Below are 18,334 nucleotides of genomic sequence, written 5' to 3'. Positions count from 1 at the left end.
CGGGTAGAGATATGCCCGAGGTAGATTTCCGGGGGAAAACGAACATCTTTTCGTGAGGGGTAGCGTTAGTGGCAGTACATAACAGAGACCTTATGGAGTGGAGCACGTCTGGGAGGACTTCCTGCCAGCGGGAGGTCAGAAGGCCTTTTGACTTTAAGGCTAACGTGACAGCCTTCCAAACAGTAGCATTCTCCCTTTCCACTTGCCCATTACCCCGGGGGTTGTAGCTAGTGGTTCTGCTAGTGGCTATCCCCTTCGAGAGCAAGAACTGGTGCAGCTCGTCACTCATGAATGACGTCCCCCTATCGCTGTGTATGTAGTTCGGCATGCCAAACATGCAGAATAGATTACAGAGACACTTGATGACCGTGGCACTGGTCATGTCTGGGCAGGGAATGGCGAAGGGGAAGCGGGAATATTCATCAATGATATTGAGGAAGTATACGTTACGGTCGGCAGAAGGAAGGGGTCCCTTGAAGTCCAGACTTAGGCGCTCGAATGGCCGTGTGGCTTTGATAAGGTGTGCACGGTCAGGCCTGTAGAAACGAGGCTTGCACTACGCACAGATGCGGCAGGCTCTGGTCATTGCCCTGACCTCCTCGATGGAGCGGGGCAGATTGCGGGACTTTATAAAATGGTATAGTCGGGTGACCCCTGGGTAACAGAGGTCGTTGTGGAGACCCTGTAATTTGTCCGTATGAATGCTGGCACACATTCCCCGCGATAGGACGTCTGGGGGTTCATTAAGGGCTCCCGGCCTGTACATAATATCATAGTCGAACGTGGATAGTTCGATCCTCCACCTGAGTATTTTGTCATTCTTGATTTTCCCCCTTTGTTTGTTATTAAACATGAAAGCCACCGACCGCTGGTCGGTGAGCAAGGTGAAACGTTTGCCGGCTAGGTAGTGTCTCCAGTGCCGCACTGCCTCCACTATAGCCTGTGCCTCCTTCTCGACAGAAGAGTGCCTGATTTCAGGTCCCTGAAGGGTTCGGGAGAAGAAGGCCACACGTCTCCCAACCTGATTGAGGGTCGCAGCTAAGGCAAAGTCTGACGCATCGCTTTCGACTTGAAAGGGAATGCATTCGTCCACTGCACACACTGCAGCCCTTTCAATGTCCTGTTTAATACTGGTGAAAGCCTCCCGAGCTTCAGCTGATAGTGGGAAGGACGTCGATTTAATGAGGGGTCGGGCCTTATCAGAGTAATTGGGCACCTATTGGGCATAATACGAAAAAAATCCCAGGCACCTTTTTAAAGCTTTGGGATTGTGTGGCAGGGGCAGTTCCTTTAGGGGCCGTAATCGGTCAGGGTCCGGTCCAATTACCCCATCTTCCACCACACAGCCGAGGATACAGAGACGGGTTGTGTTGAAGACACATTTGTCTTCGTTGTAGGTTAGATTCAGCTTTAGGGCTGTTTTTAAAAATCTCGCAAGATTTAGATCGTGGTCTTGCTGGTTGTGCCCGCAGATAGTGACATTGTCCAGATAGGGGTAGGTAGCTTGTAGTTTATTCTCGTCAACCATACGGTCCATCTCACGTTGGAAGACTGAGACCCCATTTGATACCCCGAAGGGCACTCTGAGAAAATGGTAGAGGCGCCCGTTCGCCTCGAAGGCGGTGTATGGGCGGTCCTCCGTTCTAATGGGGAGCTGGTGATACGCGGATTTGAGGTCGATAGTCGAGAAGACTCGGTATTGCGCAATCTGGTTGACCATTTCTGATATGCGGGGTAAAGGGTCGGCGTCCAGCTGGGTATAAATATTAACAGTCTGGCTGTAGTGAATTACCATCCGTTTCTTTTCGCTATTTTTAACGATGACTACTTGGGCACGCCACGGGCTGGTACTGCATTCAATAATGCCTTCCCACAGGAGTCTGTCCACTTCCGCCTTGATAAAGTGTCTGTCTTCCAGAATGTACCGTCTACTTTTGGTCGCTATGGGCCTACAGTTCAGAGCGAGATTAGCGAATAAAGAGGGCGGGCTGATTTTTAAGGTTGATAGGCCACAGACTGAGTGGCGGCTGGGACCCGCCATATGCTAGCATGACACTTTCGTGGTGGCACTGGAAGTCCAGGCCCAAGATTACATTAACAGAGAGTTCTGGCATCACGAGGAGTTTAAAATCCTTGTAGTCCGTGCCTTTTACAGTCAGTGTTACCACACAGTAGCCCAAAATGTCCGAAATGTGGGGCTTAGCAGCCACAGCAATTCTGCTCCGTGTAGGGGTTACCGTTAATGAGTGCCGCCGTACCAGGCTAGGGTGGATAAAACTCTCGGTACTCCCACAGTCAATTAAACATTTCGTTAAATTCCCGTTTACCTGTATGTCCATCATGGATTTTGTCAACGGGTGTGGCCTGGATTGATCCACCGTGATCGAAGCCACTGTTGGGCCCTGGGCGGCCGTTGAGGCGGGAAAAGATGGCGGATCCCAAGATGGCAGCACGCACGAGGCGGTGACGGAGTTGGAAATCGGATTCCCCCTGCAGACTTTGCTAAAATGCCCCTTTTTCTTACATTTGAAGCATGTAGCGTCCTTCGCTGGGCATCGTTGTCTGGGGTGCTTGGCCTGGCCGCAGAAGTAGCATTTCGGGCCTCGAGACATTGCCGCTGTAGTAGGACTCCTGGGTGAACTTCTGTGTGGGGACTCCGGCGGCGTAGAGCTGGTCTGAGACCTGGATGGGGAAGATGGCTGATTCCAAGATGGCGGCCCCCTCGGCGCGCATGAGGTGGTGAGGGCCGCATGGCCGGAAGAATAAGAGTCAGAGTTTTTCTGGGCCACGTCCAGCGATCGCGCAGTGGCCACTGCCTTTTTTAAGTCCAGGACCTCCTTCTCCAGCAGTCTCTGCCGGATATAATTCGATTTGAGGCCCGTGATGAAAGAATCGCGGACCAATTCATCAGAGTACGCGTTGGCCGTCACGGCCTTGCAGTTACAGTCCCGGACCAGGTCCTTTAGGCCCTGTAAGAAATCGTCCATTGATTCCTCTGGTCGCTGCCTGCGTGTAGCCAGCAGATCTCTGGCGTACGCTACGTTTACCGGCCTCTGGTATTGGGCCTTCAGGATAGTGATGGCCTCCGTGTAAGAGGTGGCGTCCCGGATGAACAAATAAATCCGATGACTTACGCGAGTAGTCAGTAGACTCAGTTTATCTCCCTCGCTAGCGGATGAGGCCCCCGCGAAGAGTTCGAAGCATTTGAGCCAGTGTCCAAATTGATTTGATGCTTCAGCAGAATGTGGATCCAAGTCCAGACGCTCTGGTTTTAGGAGTCGATCCATCCTAGTATTCTTTAGTGATTAAAATTGATGGGCCTTCAATAACCACAAAACTAGAAGTTATAGACTTAAACAAGTTGGCTTTTAATCACTAAGATCAGAGCTAACATCTCAACACGCCGACTAGTTCACAGGAATGAGTCATACAGATCCTGGGATCTTTATGTAAGAGAAGTCAGGGGCGGAGCCAAGAGCCAAGACCTGGAACCTCCCAGGTTAGTCGGGAAAGAGGAAGTGAAACTATACACAGTGGGGGAGGGTAATATACATGAGTGCAAAACGAATACAGGATCAAGACAAACAGATTTCATTACAGCCTCCAAATAGTGAGATGGAGGTAGAGGAGCAAATCTGCAGGGAAATCGCAGAGATATGCAAGTGGTGATATTGGGGGACTTTAATTACCCAAATATCGATTGGGATAATGCTAGGGTAAAGGAAAAGGGGAGGAATTTCTAAAATATGTTCAGGAAAATTTCTTTGACCAGGATATTCTTGGCCTAACTAGGAAGGAGGCATTGCTGGATCTGGTGCTGGGGATTGAGGTGGGCCAGGTCGACCAGGTGTCTATGGGAGAACACTTGGGTACGAGTGATCATCATATCATAAGATTTAGATTAGCAATGGAGAGGAGCAAGGAACAATCTAGAGTGGAACTTCTAAACTGGAATAGGGCTAACTTCAATGGGATGCGAAAGAATCTAGCCAGGGTAAAATGGAACCAAAGACTGACAGGAAAAACTGTAATGGAACAATGGATGATCTTTAAGGAGGAGATGTTACAAGTACAGGCTAGGTATATTCCAACAAGAGGAAAGAGTAAGGGAACCAAAGCAAGGGCTCCTTGGATGATGAGGGAGATAGAGAAGATGATGAAACAAAAAAAAGAGGGTGTATGATACATGTCAGGTGAATTCTTCAAGAGAGAACCAGACCAAATACAATAAGTTGAGAGGGGAAGTGAAGATGAAAATAAGATTGGCAAAGAGAGAATATGAGAGTAGAATGGCGGTTAACATAAAAGGGAACCCAAAAATCTTCTACTGGCATGTAAACAGTAAGCAGGTAGTAAGAGGCGGGGTGGGGCCTATTAGGGACAAAGAAGGTGTTATATGCTTAGGGGCACAGGGCAAGGCTAGAATACTCAATGGGTACTTTGTATCAGTGTTTACTAAGGAGGTGGATGCTGACAAACTATCGGTAGCAGTGGAAAAGGTAGAAGCAATAGAAGGGGTGAAAATTGATAGACAGGATGTACTAGAAAGGCTGGGTGTGCTTAGAGTGGATAAGTCGCCTGGTCCAGATGGCTTGCATCCCAGATTGCTAAGGAAATTAGGGGAGGAGATAGCGGAAGCGCTTGCCATAATTTTCCAATCTTCCCTAGATGCGGAGGAGGTGCCCGAGGATTGGAAAGTGGCAAATGTGACACCATTGTTCAAGAAAGGGTGCACGGACAATCCTAGTAACTACAGGCTGGCCAGTTTAACATCAGTGGTGGGTAAAGTTTTAAAAACAATAATCAAAGAAAATATTAATGGGCACTTGGACAGGTTTAAGCTAATTAAGGAGAGCCAACACGGATTTGTAAAAGGCAGATCATGTTTGACTAATCTAATTGAATTTTTTGATGAAGTAAAAGGTAGGATCGATGAAGGGAATACAATGGATGCTGTCTACATGGATTTCAGGAAGGCGTTTGACAAAGTACCACATAGAAGGCTGGTGAATAAAACTGAGGCTAATGGATAAGGAATTGGCTTAAAGACAGAAAACAGCGATTTGTGGTAAATGGCTATTTTTCAGACTGGAGGATGGTAGACAGTGGTATTCTCCAACGGTCAGTGCTGGGGCCAGTGCTTTTTTAAAAATATATACATATAAAAATGACCTGGATATTGGAATACAAAGTAGAATTTCTAAATTTGCCGATGACACCAGGCCTGGGGGTGTGGCAAACAGTGAGGATGATACCAATTGACTGCAACAGGACATAGAGGGGCTAGCAGAATGGGCAGATGGAATTTAATACAGAGAAGTATGAGGTGATGCATTTTGGCAGAAGGAATAGAGAGAGACAATATACACTTAATGGCACAGTTTTAAAGAGTGCGCAGGGACAGAGGGACCTGGGAGTTTATGTGCATAGGTCCCTGAAGGTGGCGGGACATATTGAGAGAGTGGTTAGCAAAGCATATGGGATCTTGGGTTTCATAAATAGAGGTATTGAATACAAAAGTATAGGGGCTAGATTTTCAGTATAGACAGTTTTGGGGCGCTAACCTTAGCGCCCGCCCGAAGTTAGCGCCCGCCCCAAAGTAGCGCCCCGTTGCCAGAAATTCAGTGGCTTCGCCCTAAGAGGTTGGTGGAGCGCTAAAAGAGGCGTTCCACTACTATCTTTAGGCGCTAAGCCGGCGGTGCAGAGCGCAACGCCCGATCTCGGGCGCAGCGCACGGCAGACACTCTGGTGCCACTGAGCTCTTAAAGGGGAAGGGTGCATGTGTTCTTTTCAAAAGCAGAGTGTGGGGGGGGGGGGGGGGGGGAGAGAGAGAGAGGGGAAGACGAGGAGGAGGAGGAGGAGGAGGAGGAGGAGGAGGAGGTGGTGGTGGTGCCCGGAAACATAAATACACCGTTCACAACACACTGGATCCTTCCACACAACACATGCAGACTGCCGTTTATAGTGCATGAGGAGTGCCCTTTAATTTGCGCTCCCCAGGGTCTGTTGCGTTCCATTTTACAAACGCTCTGGACGCCAGCCGCACAATGGGGCGGTCCGACCGAAGTTTGGATTCGGGGCGGCCAAAGGGCGTTGCACGAGGATGTGATGTCATTTTTCTGCGCGCGCATCCGGGCGGCCGCTAAACTTTGCACCGGCGCTAACGGGCAACTTAATTTGGGGCGGGGCGCAAACTGCGCTGCGCCCGGGCGCTACACGCATAGCGCCCGAAAATCACTTCTCTTAAGGCGCTAACTGCTGGCGCAAGCAACTGAAAATCTAGCCCTAGAAGTTATGCTGAATCTTTATAAAGCGCTGGTTAGGCCACAAGTGGAGTATTACATCCATTTCTGGTCACCGCACTTTAGGAAGGGTGTGAAGGCCCTTGAAAGGGTGCAGAGGAGATTTACCAGAATGTTTCCGGGGATGGGGGATCTTAGCTACAAGGACAGGTTGGAGAAGCAGGATTTGGTTTCATTAGAGCAAAGGAGGTTGAGGGGTGATTTGATAGAGGTGTACAAGATTATGACGGGTTTGGATAGGCTAGACGGGGAAAGGCTGTTCCCACTCTTCTTCTTAGGCAGTCCCTCGGAACAGAGGATGACTTGCTTCCACATTAAAAATGAGTTTGCAGGTGACTGATGAGTCCAATGCGGGATCTACAGTCTCTGTCACAGGTGGGGCAGACGGTGCTTGGGTTGACGTGCGCTCCTTGCGCTGCCTGCGCTTGGCTTCCGCTTGCTCCCGGCGAAGAGACTCGAGGTGTTCGGCACCTTCCCGGATGCTTCTCCTCCACTTTGTGCGGTCTTGGGCCAGGGATTCCCAGGTGTCGGTGGGGATGTTACACTTTTTCAAGGAGGCTTTGAGGGTGTCCTTGAAGCATTTCCTCTGCCCACCTGGGGCTCTCGTGCCGTGCTAGAGCTCCGAGTAGAGCGCTTGTTTTGGGAGTCTCGTATCGGGCATGCCGACAATGTGACCCGTCCATTGGAGCTGATCGAGTGTGGTCAAAGCTTCGATGCTGGGGATGTTGGCCTGAGCGAGAACACTGACGGTGCGCCTATCCTGCCAATGGATTGCAGGATCTTGCGGAGGCAGCATTGGTGGTACCTTTCCAGTGCTTTGAGGTGCCTGCTGTACATGGTCCATGTCTCTGAGGCATACAGCAGGGCGGGTATCACTGCTGCTCTGTAGACCATGAGCTTAGTGCTGGGTTTGAGGTCCTGGTCTTCAAACACTATCTTCCTCAGGCGACCGAAGGCTGCATGGGCATACTGAAGGCGGTGTTGGACTTCGTCGTCGACGTCTGCCCTTGTTGACAGTAGGCTCCCGAGGTATGGAAAGTGGTCCACATTGTCCAAGGCCTTGTCGTGGATTTTGATAATCGGGGGGGGCAGTACTGTGTGGCGGGGTTAGGTTGGTAGAGGACCTTTGTCTTACGGATGTTTAGTGTAAGGCCCATGCTCTCGTACGCTTCGGTGAAGGTGTTGACGATGGTTTGGAGTTCGACCTCCGAGTGAGCGCAGACGCAAGCGTCATCTGCATACTGTAATTCGACGACAGAGGATGGGACGACCTTGGATCTGGACTGGAGGCGACGGAGGTTGAACAGTTTCCCGTTTGTTCTGTAAATTAGCTCCACTCCAGCGGGGAGCTTACTGAGGGTGAGATGGAGCATTGCAGCAAGGAAGATCGAGAAGAGCGTTGGTGCGATGACACAGCCTTGCATGACCCCAGTTCGTACGTGAATTGGGTCTGTTTTGGAACCATTGGTCAGGATCACGGCTTGCATGTCGTCGTAAAGCAGGCGGAGGATGGTGACAAACTTTTGAGGGCAGCTGATTAACAGAAAAATTCCAGATCCAAATATAAAATCATTTAAACTGTAGAAAGATTTGGGAAAAAAATATTTATATTAATAGATGAGAATAGTTATTCCAGACTAACTGGATAATATGGAGCTTGAAGTACCTGGGTCTGGAGCGTCTGGTTGCAGGCTCGGGAAGTCATTATCAAACACGTACGTACTTTCATATACTGGGTTCACCTTTACCATGTGAAATGAAACAAGAAACAATCCTCTGACATATCTATGACAAGTATCATTCAAATAGTCAACTTTATAATGCATGCTTCTTTTAGGAGGTTAAAGGCAAAACTCCTATTCTATCAGTTGATATGATTTAAAGGAGCTGTGTCACCATGCAACATGAAATGTTTGACCATGGGATCAAGAATGGTAGCAGTTATGGAAATTACAATAATTGTCATTTTTGAGCACGCTCAAAAAAGGTGTTAAATCTTTGGGGGGAAAAAATCTTAAAATCTTGCAAAACAAATTACAACAAATTTGCTAATCCCTCCCAGATTTGGCATGATGTTTATCCTGCATGATCATACAGCTACTGTACTTCAAATGTTGCAGATACCAGTACATTAGTTATGGCATTATATATATTTCCATAGTTTGCAGCACAACCTCCCTGCTCCACAAAGCCTTTTTATCTTAAATTTGGTTGCCAGCTGGAAGTGAAAAGGGAGATGGATGGAGGGAGAGGATTTCTGCATCGCTAGTTATTAAATCAGAAACAATATCATGCAAGCGACATCGATAATATACACTATTTTCCAGACGCGGATTTTATTATTAACCAGATTTTAGAGTCATGGGCCTAGAAATTGAGTTTGCGCTGCGCCGGGGCTTAACGCCGGAAATTTAGCGCCGGTGCTAACTCGCGCTGTGCGCGCCAAAAATTCAGTAGCGCCGCGCCCAAACGGCTGCCGGCGCTACTGAAGGCTGTTTGCGCCTGAAAACTGGCGCTACGCGCCGCATTGCGGCGCTATTCCGGCGCTGCGGCGCCCGATGCGGTGCGGCAGGCTCGGGAAGTGCAGGCCTCCTCCTTCAGTTAAGGAGGAGCTGCCTGCACCCGCCCGCTGGCCGGTTAAATCGCCACAAAAATGAGCCCGGCACCTCGGGGAAGTGCCGGGCTCGCAGCCGAGAAGCATCTGTTCCGCGGGGGGGGGGGGGGGGGGGTGGGGGAGTCCGGGGAGGGAGGTGCGGGCAGGCGGCCGGCGGGAAAGTGGCCGGCCGCCGCTCCACCTTTATGCGCCGGCGCAAAGTCGTGTCAGACTCTGTTGCCAGAGTCTTAGTTGCGGCTGCCACGGGCGAGGCGGCCGCAACTGAATTTCGGCGCTGGGGCCCGTCACCACGGCAACCGGGACGCTGCGCACACCGATGACGGCATCGGTGCCGGCGCAGCGCTACCGGTGTAACGCCGATGTTGGGCCCTAGTCAATTTCAAAACCGGCTGTAAGTCCAGCGCAATGCCCTCTAGCGCCGCAAAATGGGCGCTAAGCCCACTCAATTTCTAGGCCATAGAGTGATACAGCACAGAAAGAGGCCCTTCGGCCCATCGTGTCCGCGCCAGCCATCAAGCCCTGTCTATTCTAATCCCATTTTCCAGCACTTGGTCCATAGCCTTGTATGCTATGGCGTTTCAAGTGCTCATCTAAATGCTTCTTGAATGTTGTGAGGGTTCCTGCCTCTACCACACTTTCAGGCAGTGAGTTCCAGATTCCAACCACCTTCTGGGTGAAAAAGTTTTTCCTCAAATCCCCATTAAACCTCCTGCCCCTTACCTTGAAACTATGCCCCCGGGTTATTGACCCCACTACTAAGGGGAAAAGTTCCTTTCTATCTACCCTATCTATGCCCCTCATAATTGTGTACACCTCAATCAGGTCCCCCCTCAGCCTTCTCTGCTCCAAGGAAAACAACCACAACCTGTCCAGTCTCTCTTCATAGCTGAAGCGCTCCAGCCCAGGTAACATCCTGGTGAATCTTCACTGCACCCTCTCCAATGCAATCACATCCCTCCTATAGTGTGGCGACCAGAACTGCATACAGTATTCCGGCTGTGGCCTACTAGCGTTTTGTACAGCTCCATCATAACCTCCCTGCTCTTATATTCTATGCCTTGGCTAATGAAGGCAAGTATCCCATATGCCTTTTTAACCACCTTATCTACCTGTCCTGCTGCCTTCAGCGATCTATGTACATGCACACCAAGGTCCCTCTGATCCTCTGTCCTTCCTAGGGTCCTACCATTCATTGTGTATTCCCTTGCCTTGTTAGTCCTCCCAAAATGCATCACCTCACACTTTTCAGGGTTAAATTCCATTTGCCACTGTACTGCCCATCTGACTAACCCATCTATATCGTCCTGTAGCCTGAGGCTTCCCTCCTCGCTATTTACCACTCCACCAATTTTCGTGTCATCTGCGAACTTACTGATCATACCTCCTACATTCATATCTAATAAACCATTAATGTACACTATAAACAGCAAAGGACCCAGCACCGATCCCTGCGGTACACCACTGGACACAGGCTTCCAGTCACACCCTTTGCCTCCTGCCACTAAGCCAATTTTGGATCCAATGTGCCAAATTGCCCTGGATCCCATGGGCTCTTACTTTCTTGACCAGTCTCCCATGCGGGACTTTGTCAAAAGCCTTACTGAAATCCATGTAGATTACATCAACTGCACTACCCTCATCCACGCACCTAGTCACCCCCTCGAAAAATTCAATCAAAATGGTCAGACATGATCGCCCCTTGACAAAGCCATGCTGACTATCCTTAATTAATCCATGCCTCTCCAAGTGGAGACTAATTCTGTCCCTCAGAATTTTTTCCAATAATTTTCCTACCACTGATGTTAGGCTCACTGGCCTGTAATTCCCTGGTTTATCCCTACTACCCTTCTTGAATAATAGTACTACGTTAGCTGATCTCCAGTCCTCAGGCACCTCCCCTGTGGCCAGAGAGGATCTGAAAATTTGTGTCAGAGCCCCTGCAATCTCCTCCCTTGCCTCACACAGCAGACTAGGATACATCTCGTCTGGGCCTGGTGGTATGAGGTGCGAGTTGGGTAGGATTGATTGGGGAATGTCACTCAAAGGGTTGACGGTGGATGGGCAATGGCAAACATTCAAAGATCGCATGGATGAACTACAGAACTTGTTCATCCCAGTTTGGCATAAAAATAAAACAAAAAAGGTGACTCAACCGTGGCTAACAAGGGAAATTAGGGATAGCATAAGATCCAAGGAGAGGACATATAAATTGGCCAGAAAAAGCAGTAAACCTGAGGATTGGGAGCAGTTTAGGATCCAACAAAGGAGGACAAAGGGATTAATTAAGAGGGGGAAAATAGAGTATGAGAGTAAGCTTGCAGGGAACATAAAAACTGACTGTAAAAGCTTTTATAGATATGTGAAGAGAAAAAGATTGATGAAGTCAAACGTAGGTCCCTTGCAGTCAGAAGCAGGGAATTTATAATGGGGAACAAAGAAATGGCAGACCAATTAAATACATACTTCGGTTCTGTCTTCACAAAGGAGAACACAACTAACCTCCTGATGGGCCTTCAATAACCACAAAACTAGAAGTTATAGACTTAAACAAGTTGGCTTTTAATCACTAAGATCAGAGCTAACATCTCAACATGCCGACTGGTTCACAGGAATGAGTCATACAGATCCTGGGATCTTTATGTAAGAGAAGTCAGGGGCGGAGCCAAGAGCCAAGACCTGCAACCTCCCAGGTTAGTCGGGAAAGAGGAAGTGAAACTATACACAGTGGGGGAGGGTAATATACATGAGTGCAAAACGAATACAAGATCAAGACAAACAGATTTCATTACATTCACCCCTTCTATAGATTTAGTCCATCGGGGTGATGTTTCTTAAAAGTTGGTATAAGTGAGTCTGTCAGGAGGTTTTGTAGTTCTCAGTGATCGGCGCAAAGCCGGTTGGGGTGCCCCTAGGGGAGTGGATTCTGGTTCCTCCGCTGTCCGGGCCTCCGCAGTGTCTTCCAGGTTATCTGCAGTGTCCTCCAGGTTAAAGTTGGGTATTGATACCTCTGGGCGTCCTGTCTCTTTGTAGTGTAGGTCTTCATTGGGTAGTCTCCCATCGTTCTCTCCGCTCCCCGAGGGAGCGAGGTCTTTTATGGAAACAGTGTCCTCTCGCCCGTCAGAGTATTCGATATAGGCGTACTGAGGGTTTGCATGGAGGAGCTGTACCTTTTCCACAAGGGGGTCCGTTTTATGGCCTCTCACGTGCTTCCGCAATAGTACTGTCCCCGGAGACGTCAGCCACGCGGGTAGAGATATGCCCGAGGTGGATTTCCGGGGGAAAACGAACATCTTTTCCTGAGGGGTAGCGTTAGTGGCAGTACATAACAGAGACCTTATGGAGTGGAGCACGTCTGGGAGGACTTCCTGCCAGCGGGAGGTCGGAAGGCCTTTTGACTTTAAGGCTAACGTGACAGCCTTCCAAACAGTAGCATTCTCCCTTTCCACTTGCCCATTACCCCGGGGGTTGTAGCTAGTGGTTCTGCTAGTGGCTATCCCCTTTGAGAGCAAGAACTGACGCAGCTCGTCACTCATGAATGACGTCCCCCTATCGCTATGTATGTAGTTCGGCATGCCAAACATGCAGAATAGATTAGAGACACTTGATGACCGTGGCACTGGTCATGTCTGGGCAGGGAATGGCGAAGGGGAAGCGGGAATATTCATCAATGATATTGAGGAAGTATACGTTACGGTCGGCAGAGGGAAGGGGTCCCTTGAAGTCCAGACTTAGGCGCTCGAATGGCCGTGTGGCTTTGATAAGGTGTGCACGGTCAGGCCTGTAGAAACGAGGCTTGCATTCCACACAGATGCGGCAGGCTCTGGTCATTGCCCTGACCTCCTCGATGGAGTGGGGCAGATTGCGGGACTTTATAAAATGGTATAGTCGGGTGACCCCTGGGTGACAGAGGTCATTGTCCGTATGAATGCTGGCACACATTCCCCGCGATAGGGCGTCTGGGGGTTCATTAAGGGCTCCCGGCCTGTACATAATATCATAGTCGAACGTGGACAGTTCGATCCTCCACCTGAGTATTTTGTCATTCTTGATTTTCCCCCTTTGTTTGTTATTAAACATGAAAGCCACCGACCGCTGGTCGGTGAGCAGGGTGAAACGTTTGCCGGCTAGGTAGTGTCTCCAGTGCCGCACTGCCTCCACTATAGCCTGTGCCTCCTTCTCGACAGAAGAGTGCCTGATTTCAGGTCCCTGAAGGGTTCGGGAGAAGAAGGCCACAGGCCTCCCAGCCTGATTGAGGGTCGCAGCTAAGGCAAAGTCTGACGCATCGCTTTCGACTTGAAAGGGAATGCATTCGTCCACTGCACACACTGCAGCCCTTTCAATGTCCTGTTTAATACTGGTGAAAGCCTCCCGAGCTTCAGCTGATAGTGGGAAGGACGTCGATTTAATGAGGGGTCGGGCCTTATCAGAGTAATTGGGCACCTATTGGGCATAATACGAAAAAAATCCCAGGCACCTTTTTAAAGCTTTGGGATTGTGTGGCAGGGGCAGTTCCTTTAGGGGGTATAATCGGTCAGGGTCCGGTCCAATTACCCCATCTTCCACCACACAGCCGAGGATACAGAGACGGGTTGTGTTGAAGACACATTTGTCTTCGTTGTAGGTTAGATTCAGCTTTAGGGCAGTTTTTAAAAATCTCGCAAGATTTAGATCGTGGTCTTGCTGGTTGTGCCCGCAGATAGTGACATTGTCCAGATAGGGGTAGGTAGCTTGTAGTTTATTCTCGTCAACCATGCGGTCCATCTCACATTGGAAGACCGAGGCCCCATTTGTTACCCCGAAGGGCACTCTGAGAAAATGGTAGAGGCGCCCGTTCGCCTCGAAGGCGGTGTATGGGCGGTCCTCCGTTCTAATGGGGAGCTGGTGATACGCGGATTTGAGGTCGATAGTCGAGAAGACTCGGTATTGCGCAATCTGGTTGACCATTTCTGATATGCGGGGTAAAGGGTCGCCGTCCAGCTGGTTATAAATATTAACAGTCTGGCTGTAGTCAATTACCATCCGTTTCTTTTCGCTATTTTTAACTATGACTACTTGAAACTCGAAAAAAATGGCGGCGCGCACGGACGCAGCGGCTTTGTCTCTCCCGAGACTGAACGGTTTCACCCTCCTCCCGAGTCTCTTCTGGACTCTGCTGATCCGGGAATTAAAGGCTGACCTACTGTACAGCTGGCAGACGCTCCAAACATCGGTGCCGACTGTGTGAAGCTTAAATTCGGCGACATCGATCTGCCTCCCGACATCGCCCGACCCCCGGGACCAGCGTGGCGTCCTTCCCCAGCCGGAAGTCAGCGCAGACCGCGCAGGGAACGCAAGCAGAAGCGGGGTAAGAGAGCAGGGATCCAAAACAGGCTGAAGAGGGCCCCACACAAACCCTCCCTCCCAAGTATTTTCCTGGCCAACGTCAGGTCACTGGAGAACAAAATGGATGAGATCAAACTGGATCTCACCACACAGAAAAGGACAAAGGAATGCTGCGCCATGATCTTCACAGAAACCTGGCTGAACAATGGCATCCCTGACACCACCATGCAACTAGAAGGACGCACGGTCTTCCGCGCCGACAGAACTGCAGACTCCGGTAAGAGCAAGGGAGGTGGTTTGTGCATTTACACCAACAATGCCTGGTGCACCAACAGTGATATAATTGATAGATCCTGCTCGGCTGATTTGGAATTCCTCATGGTAAGGTGCAGACCCTTCTACCTGCCTCGGGAATTCACGAATGTTATCATCACTGCGGTCTACATCCCACCACACGCTAATGCCAAACTAGCACTGAAGGACCTCTACAGGGCCATCAGCGAACAACAAACTGCGCACCCAGACGGAGCTTTTATCGTCGCGGGGGACTTCAATCTAACAAACCTAAAAACTGTACGACCGAAATTCCACCAGAATGTCTCCTGCCCCACAAGAGGGGAGAACACACTGGATCAAGTCTACACGAGCATTGTAGATGCTTACAAGGCCATTCCCTGCCCCCACCTTGGGAAGTCTAACCACCTCTCCCTGTTTCTAGCCCCGGCATACAAACCGCTCATCAAAAGAGAGAGAACATCAATGAGAGCAGTGAAAGTATGGCCAGAGGGGGCAGTATCGGAGCTTCAGGGCTGCTTCGAACGCACTGATTGGGGCATGTTTGCCCATAATGACATCGAGGAATATGCATCCACAGTGCTATTCTACATCAACAGCTGCGTCGAGGTCGTCACGACCCACAAAAATATCAGGTCATACCCCAACCAGAAACCCTGGATGAACGGATAGGTCCGCTCACTGTTGAAAGCACGCGACGCAGCATTTAAATCTGGCGACGCGGCGGCTTACAGAGCAGCTAGGACCAACCTAAAAAAGGGTATCAGGACTGCCAAATGGAAACAGACACTGCGGATAGAGGATCACTTCCGCAACAACTCGGACCCCCGGCGCATGTGGCAAGGCATCCAGTCCATCACTGACTACAAGGGCAAAAACACCAGTCCCCCGGTCAGCGACGCCTCCCTTCCGGAGGAGCTTAACAACTTCTACGCTCGCTTCGACAGGGACAACAAGGAGCCGGCTACCAAAGCCTTGCCACCCCCGGAAGACCAGGTGCTCACTCTGTCGACCTCCGACGTAAGGGGCGCTCTACGCAGAGTGAACACACGAAAGGCTACTGGACCGGATAGCATCCCTGGACGGGTACTCAAGGAATGTGCTGATCAGCTGGCTGATGTCTTCACCGCCATCTTCAATCTGTCATTGGCCCAGGCAGTAGTCCCTACATGCTTCAAGACCGCCACCATCATTCCCGTGCCTAAACAAGCGGCTGTGACGTGTCTGAACGACTACCGACCTGTCGCACTCACACCCATCATAATGAAGTGCTCCGAGAGACTGGTCTTAGCCCACATCAAAGCCAGTGTTCCTGCCTCCCTTGACCAACACCAGTTTGCCTATCGGGCAAGCAGATCAACGGAGGATGCAATCACAACTGCTCTACACTCGGCACTGAATCACCTAGATGGTAAGGAGACCTACTTCAGAATGTTGTTTATAGACTACAGCTCAGCATTCAACACTATCGTCCCCAACAAGCTGGCCACCAAACTCCAAACTCTTGGCCTGAACACTTCCCTCTGCAACTGGACCCTGGACTTCCTAACAAACAGACCCCAGTCTGTCAAATTAGGTAACCACACCTCCACCCCCCTGACCCTGAACACGGGGGCCCCACAAGGATGTGTGCTGAGCCCCCTCCTCTACTCCCTCTTCACCCATGACTGTGTGGCTGTTAATGGTTCCAACACCATCATCAAGTTTGCAGATGACACCACGGTAGTCGGCCAGATCACCAACAACGATGAGTCAGCCTACAGGGAGGAGGTCCAGCATCTCGTGAAGTGGTGCGCCGGCAACAACCTGGCCCTTAACACCAAGAAAACAAAGGAAATAATCGTGGACTTCAGGAAGTCCAAAGGCGGAAGTCACACCCCCATCCACATCAATGGGGCGGAGGTGGAAAGGTTGGCCAGCTTTAAGTTCCTCGGAGTCCACATCACGGAAGACCTCTCCTGGTCCCTCAACACCTCCTCTCTGGTGAAGAAGGCCCAGCAGCGCCTATATTTCTTGAGGAGGCTGAAGGGATGTAATCTGTCACCCCTGATCCTCTCTAACTTCTACCGCTGCACGATAGAGAGCATCCTGACAAACTGTATCACGGTATGGTACGGCAACTGTAGCTCCCATGACCGGAAAGCCCTGCAGCGGGTAGTCAAAACTGCCCAACGCATTACCGGCACCCGGCTACCGACCATAGAACATATATATCAGAAACGCTGCCTACGGAGGGCACGGCCCATCATCAAAGACCCTACCCACCCCAGCCACAGTCTGTTCGCCCTCCTACCATCTGGAAGACGCTACAGATGCATTCGCACCCGTACGACCAGATTTAGGAACAGCTTCTTTCCCAGGGCTGTCATCCTACTGAACTCCACAAATAAACACTAAAGCCTGCACATCTGCCGATGCACTTTATTATGGTCATATTTATGCTAATATATATGTACAAATGTATGTTGAAATGTTTAAGTGTCCTAATCCTAATTGTACACTCTCGGGAGCCGCAAGCCTACATTTCGTTGTACTGCACTTGTGCACTAACAATGACAATAAAAGTTGATTTGATTTGATTTGATTTGATTGGGCACGCCACGGGCTGGTACTGCATTCAATAATGCCTTCCCGCAGGAGTCTGTCCACTTCCGCCTTGATAAAGTGTCTGTCTTCCAGACTGTACCGTCTACTTTTGGTCGCTATGGGCCTACAGTTCGGAGCGAGATTAGCGAATAAAGAGGGCGGGCTGATTTTTAAGGTTGATAGGCCACAGACTGTGAGTGGCGGCTGGGACCCGCCATATGCTAGCGTGACACTTTCGTGGTGGCACTGGAAGTCCAGGCCCAAGATTACATTAACACAGAGTTCTGGCATCACGAGGAGTTTAAAATCCTTGTAGTCCGTGCCTTTTACAGTCAGTGTTACCACACAGTAGCCCAAAATGTCCGAAGTGTGGGGCTTAGCAGCCATAGCAATTCTGCTCCGTGTAGGGGTTACCGTTAATGAGTGCCGCCGTACCAGGCTAGGGTGGATAAAACTCTCGGTACTCCCACAGTCAATTAAACATTTCGTTAAATTCCCGTTTACCTGTATGTCCATCATGGATTTTGTCAACGGGTGTGGCCTGGATTGATCCACCGTGATCGAAGCCACTGTTGGGCCCTGGGCGGCCGTTGAGGCGGGAAAAGATGGCGGATCCCAAGATGACGGCACGCACGAGGCGGTGACGGAGTTGGAAATCGGATTCCCCCTGCAGACTTTGCTAAAATGCCCCTTTTTCTTACATTTGAAGCATGTAGCGTCCTTCGCTGGGCATCGTTGTCTGGGGTGCTTGGCCTGGCCGCAGAAGTAGCATTTCGGGCCTCGAGACATTGCCGCTGTAGTAGGACTCCTGGGTGAACTTCTGTGTGGGGACTCCGGCGGCGTAGAGCTGGTCTGAGACCTGGATGGGGAAGATGGCTGATTCCAAGATGGCGGCCCCCTCGGCGCGCACGAGGCGGTGAGGGCCGCATGGCCGGAAGAATAAGAGTCAGAGTTTTTCTGGGCCACGTCCAGCGATCGCGCAGTGGCCACTGCCTTTTTTAAGTCCAGGACCTCCTTCTCCAGCAGTCTCTGCCGGATATAATTCGATTTGAGGCCCGTGATGAAAGAATCGCAGACCAATTCGTCAGAATACGCGTTGGCCGTCACGGCCTTGCAGTTACAGTCCCGGACCAGGTCCTTTAGACCCTGTAAGAAATCGTCCATTGATTCCTCTGGTCGCTGCCTGCGTGTAGCCAGCAGATCTCTGGCGTACACT

The 18,334-nt window shown here is 50.4% G+C and overlaps 1 protein-coding gene across 2 annotated transcripts in view; it reads right to left on the bottom strand.

Annotated features, from left to right (window-relative positions):
• The window catches only part of galt (galactose-1-phosphate uridylyltransferase), an 84,772-nt gene that overhangs the window by 55,761 nt on the left and 10,677 nt on the right, over window positions 1-18,334 (bottom strand). For both annotated transcript variants that reach the window (XM_085974098.1, XM_085974092.1), the window contains exon 3: window positions 7,969-8,044. In XM_085974098.1, the coding sequence (XP_085830224.1) occupies window positions 7,969-8,044 (76 nt within the window). The remainder of the gene's footprint in view (window positions 1-7,968; window positions 8,045-18,334) is intronic.

This window comes from Somniosus microcephalus, chromosome 2, assembly GCF_052327205.1.
Source record: "Somniosus microcephalus isolate GS21.2 chromosome 2, FLI_Smic_1.0, whole genome shotgun sequence".
Taxonomy (NCBI): Eukaryota; Metazoa; Chordata; class Chondrichthyes; order Squaliformes; family Somniosidae; genus Somniosus; species Somniosus microcephalus.
This window is presented reverse-complemented; position numbering and strand designations above follow the sequence as displayed.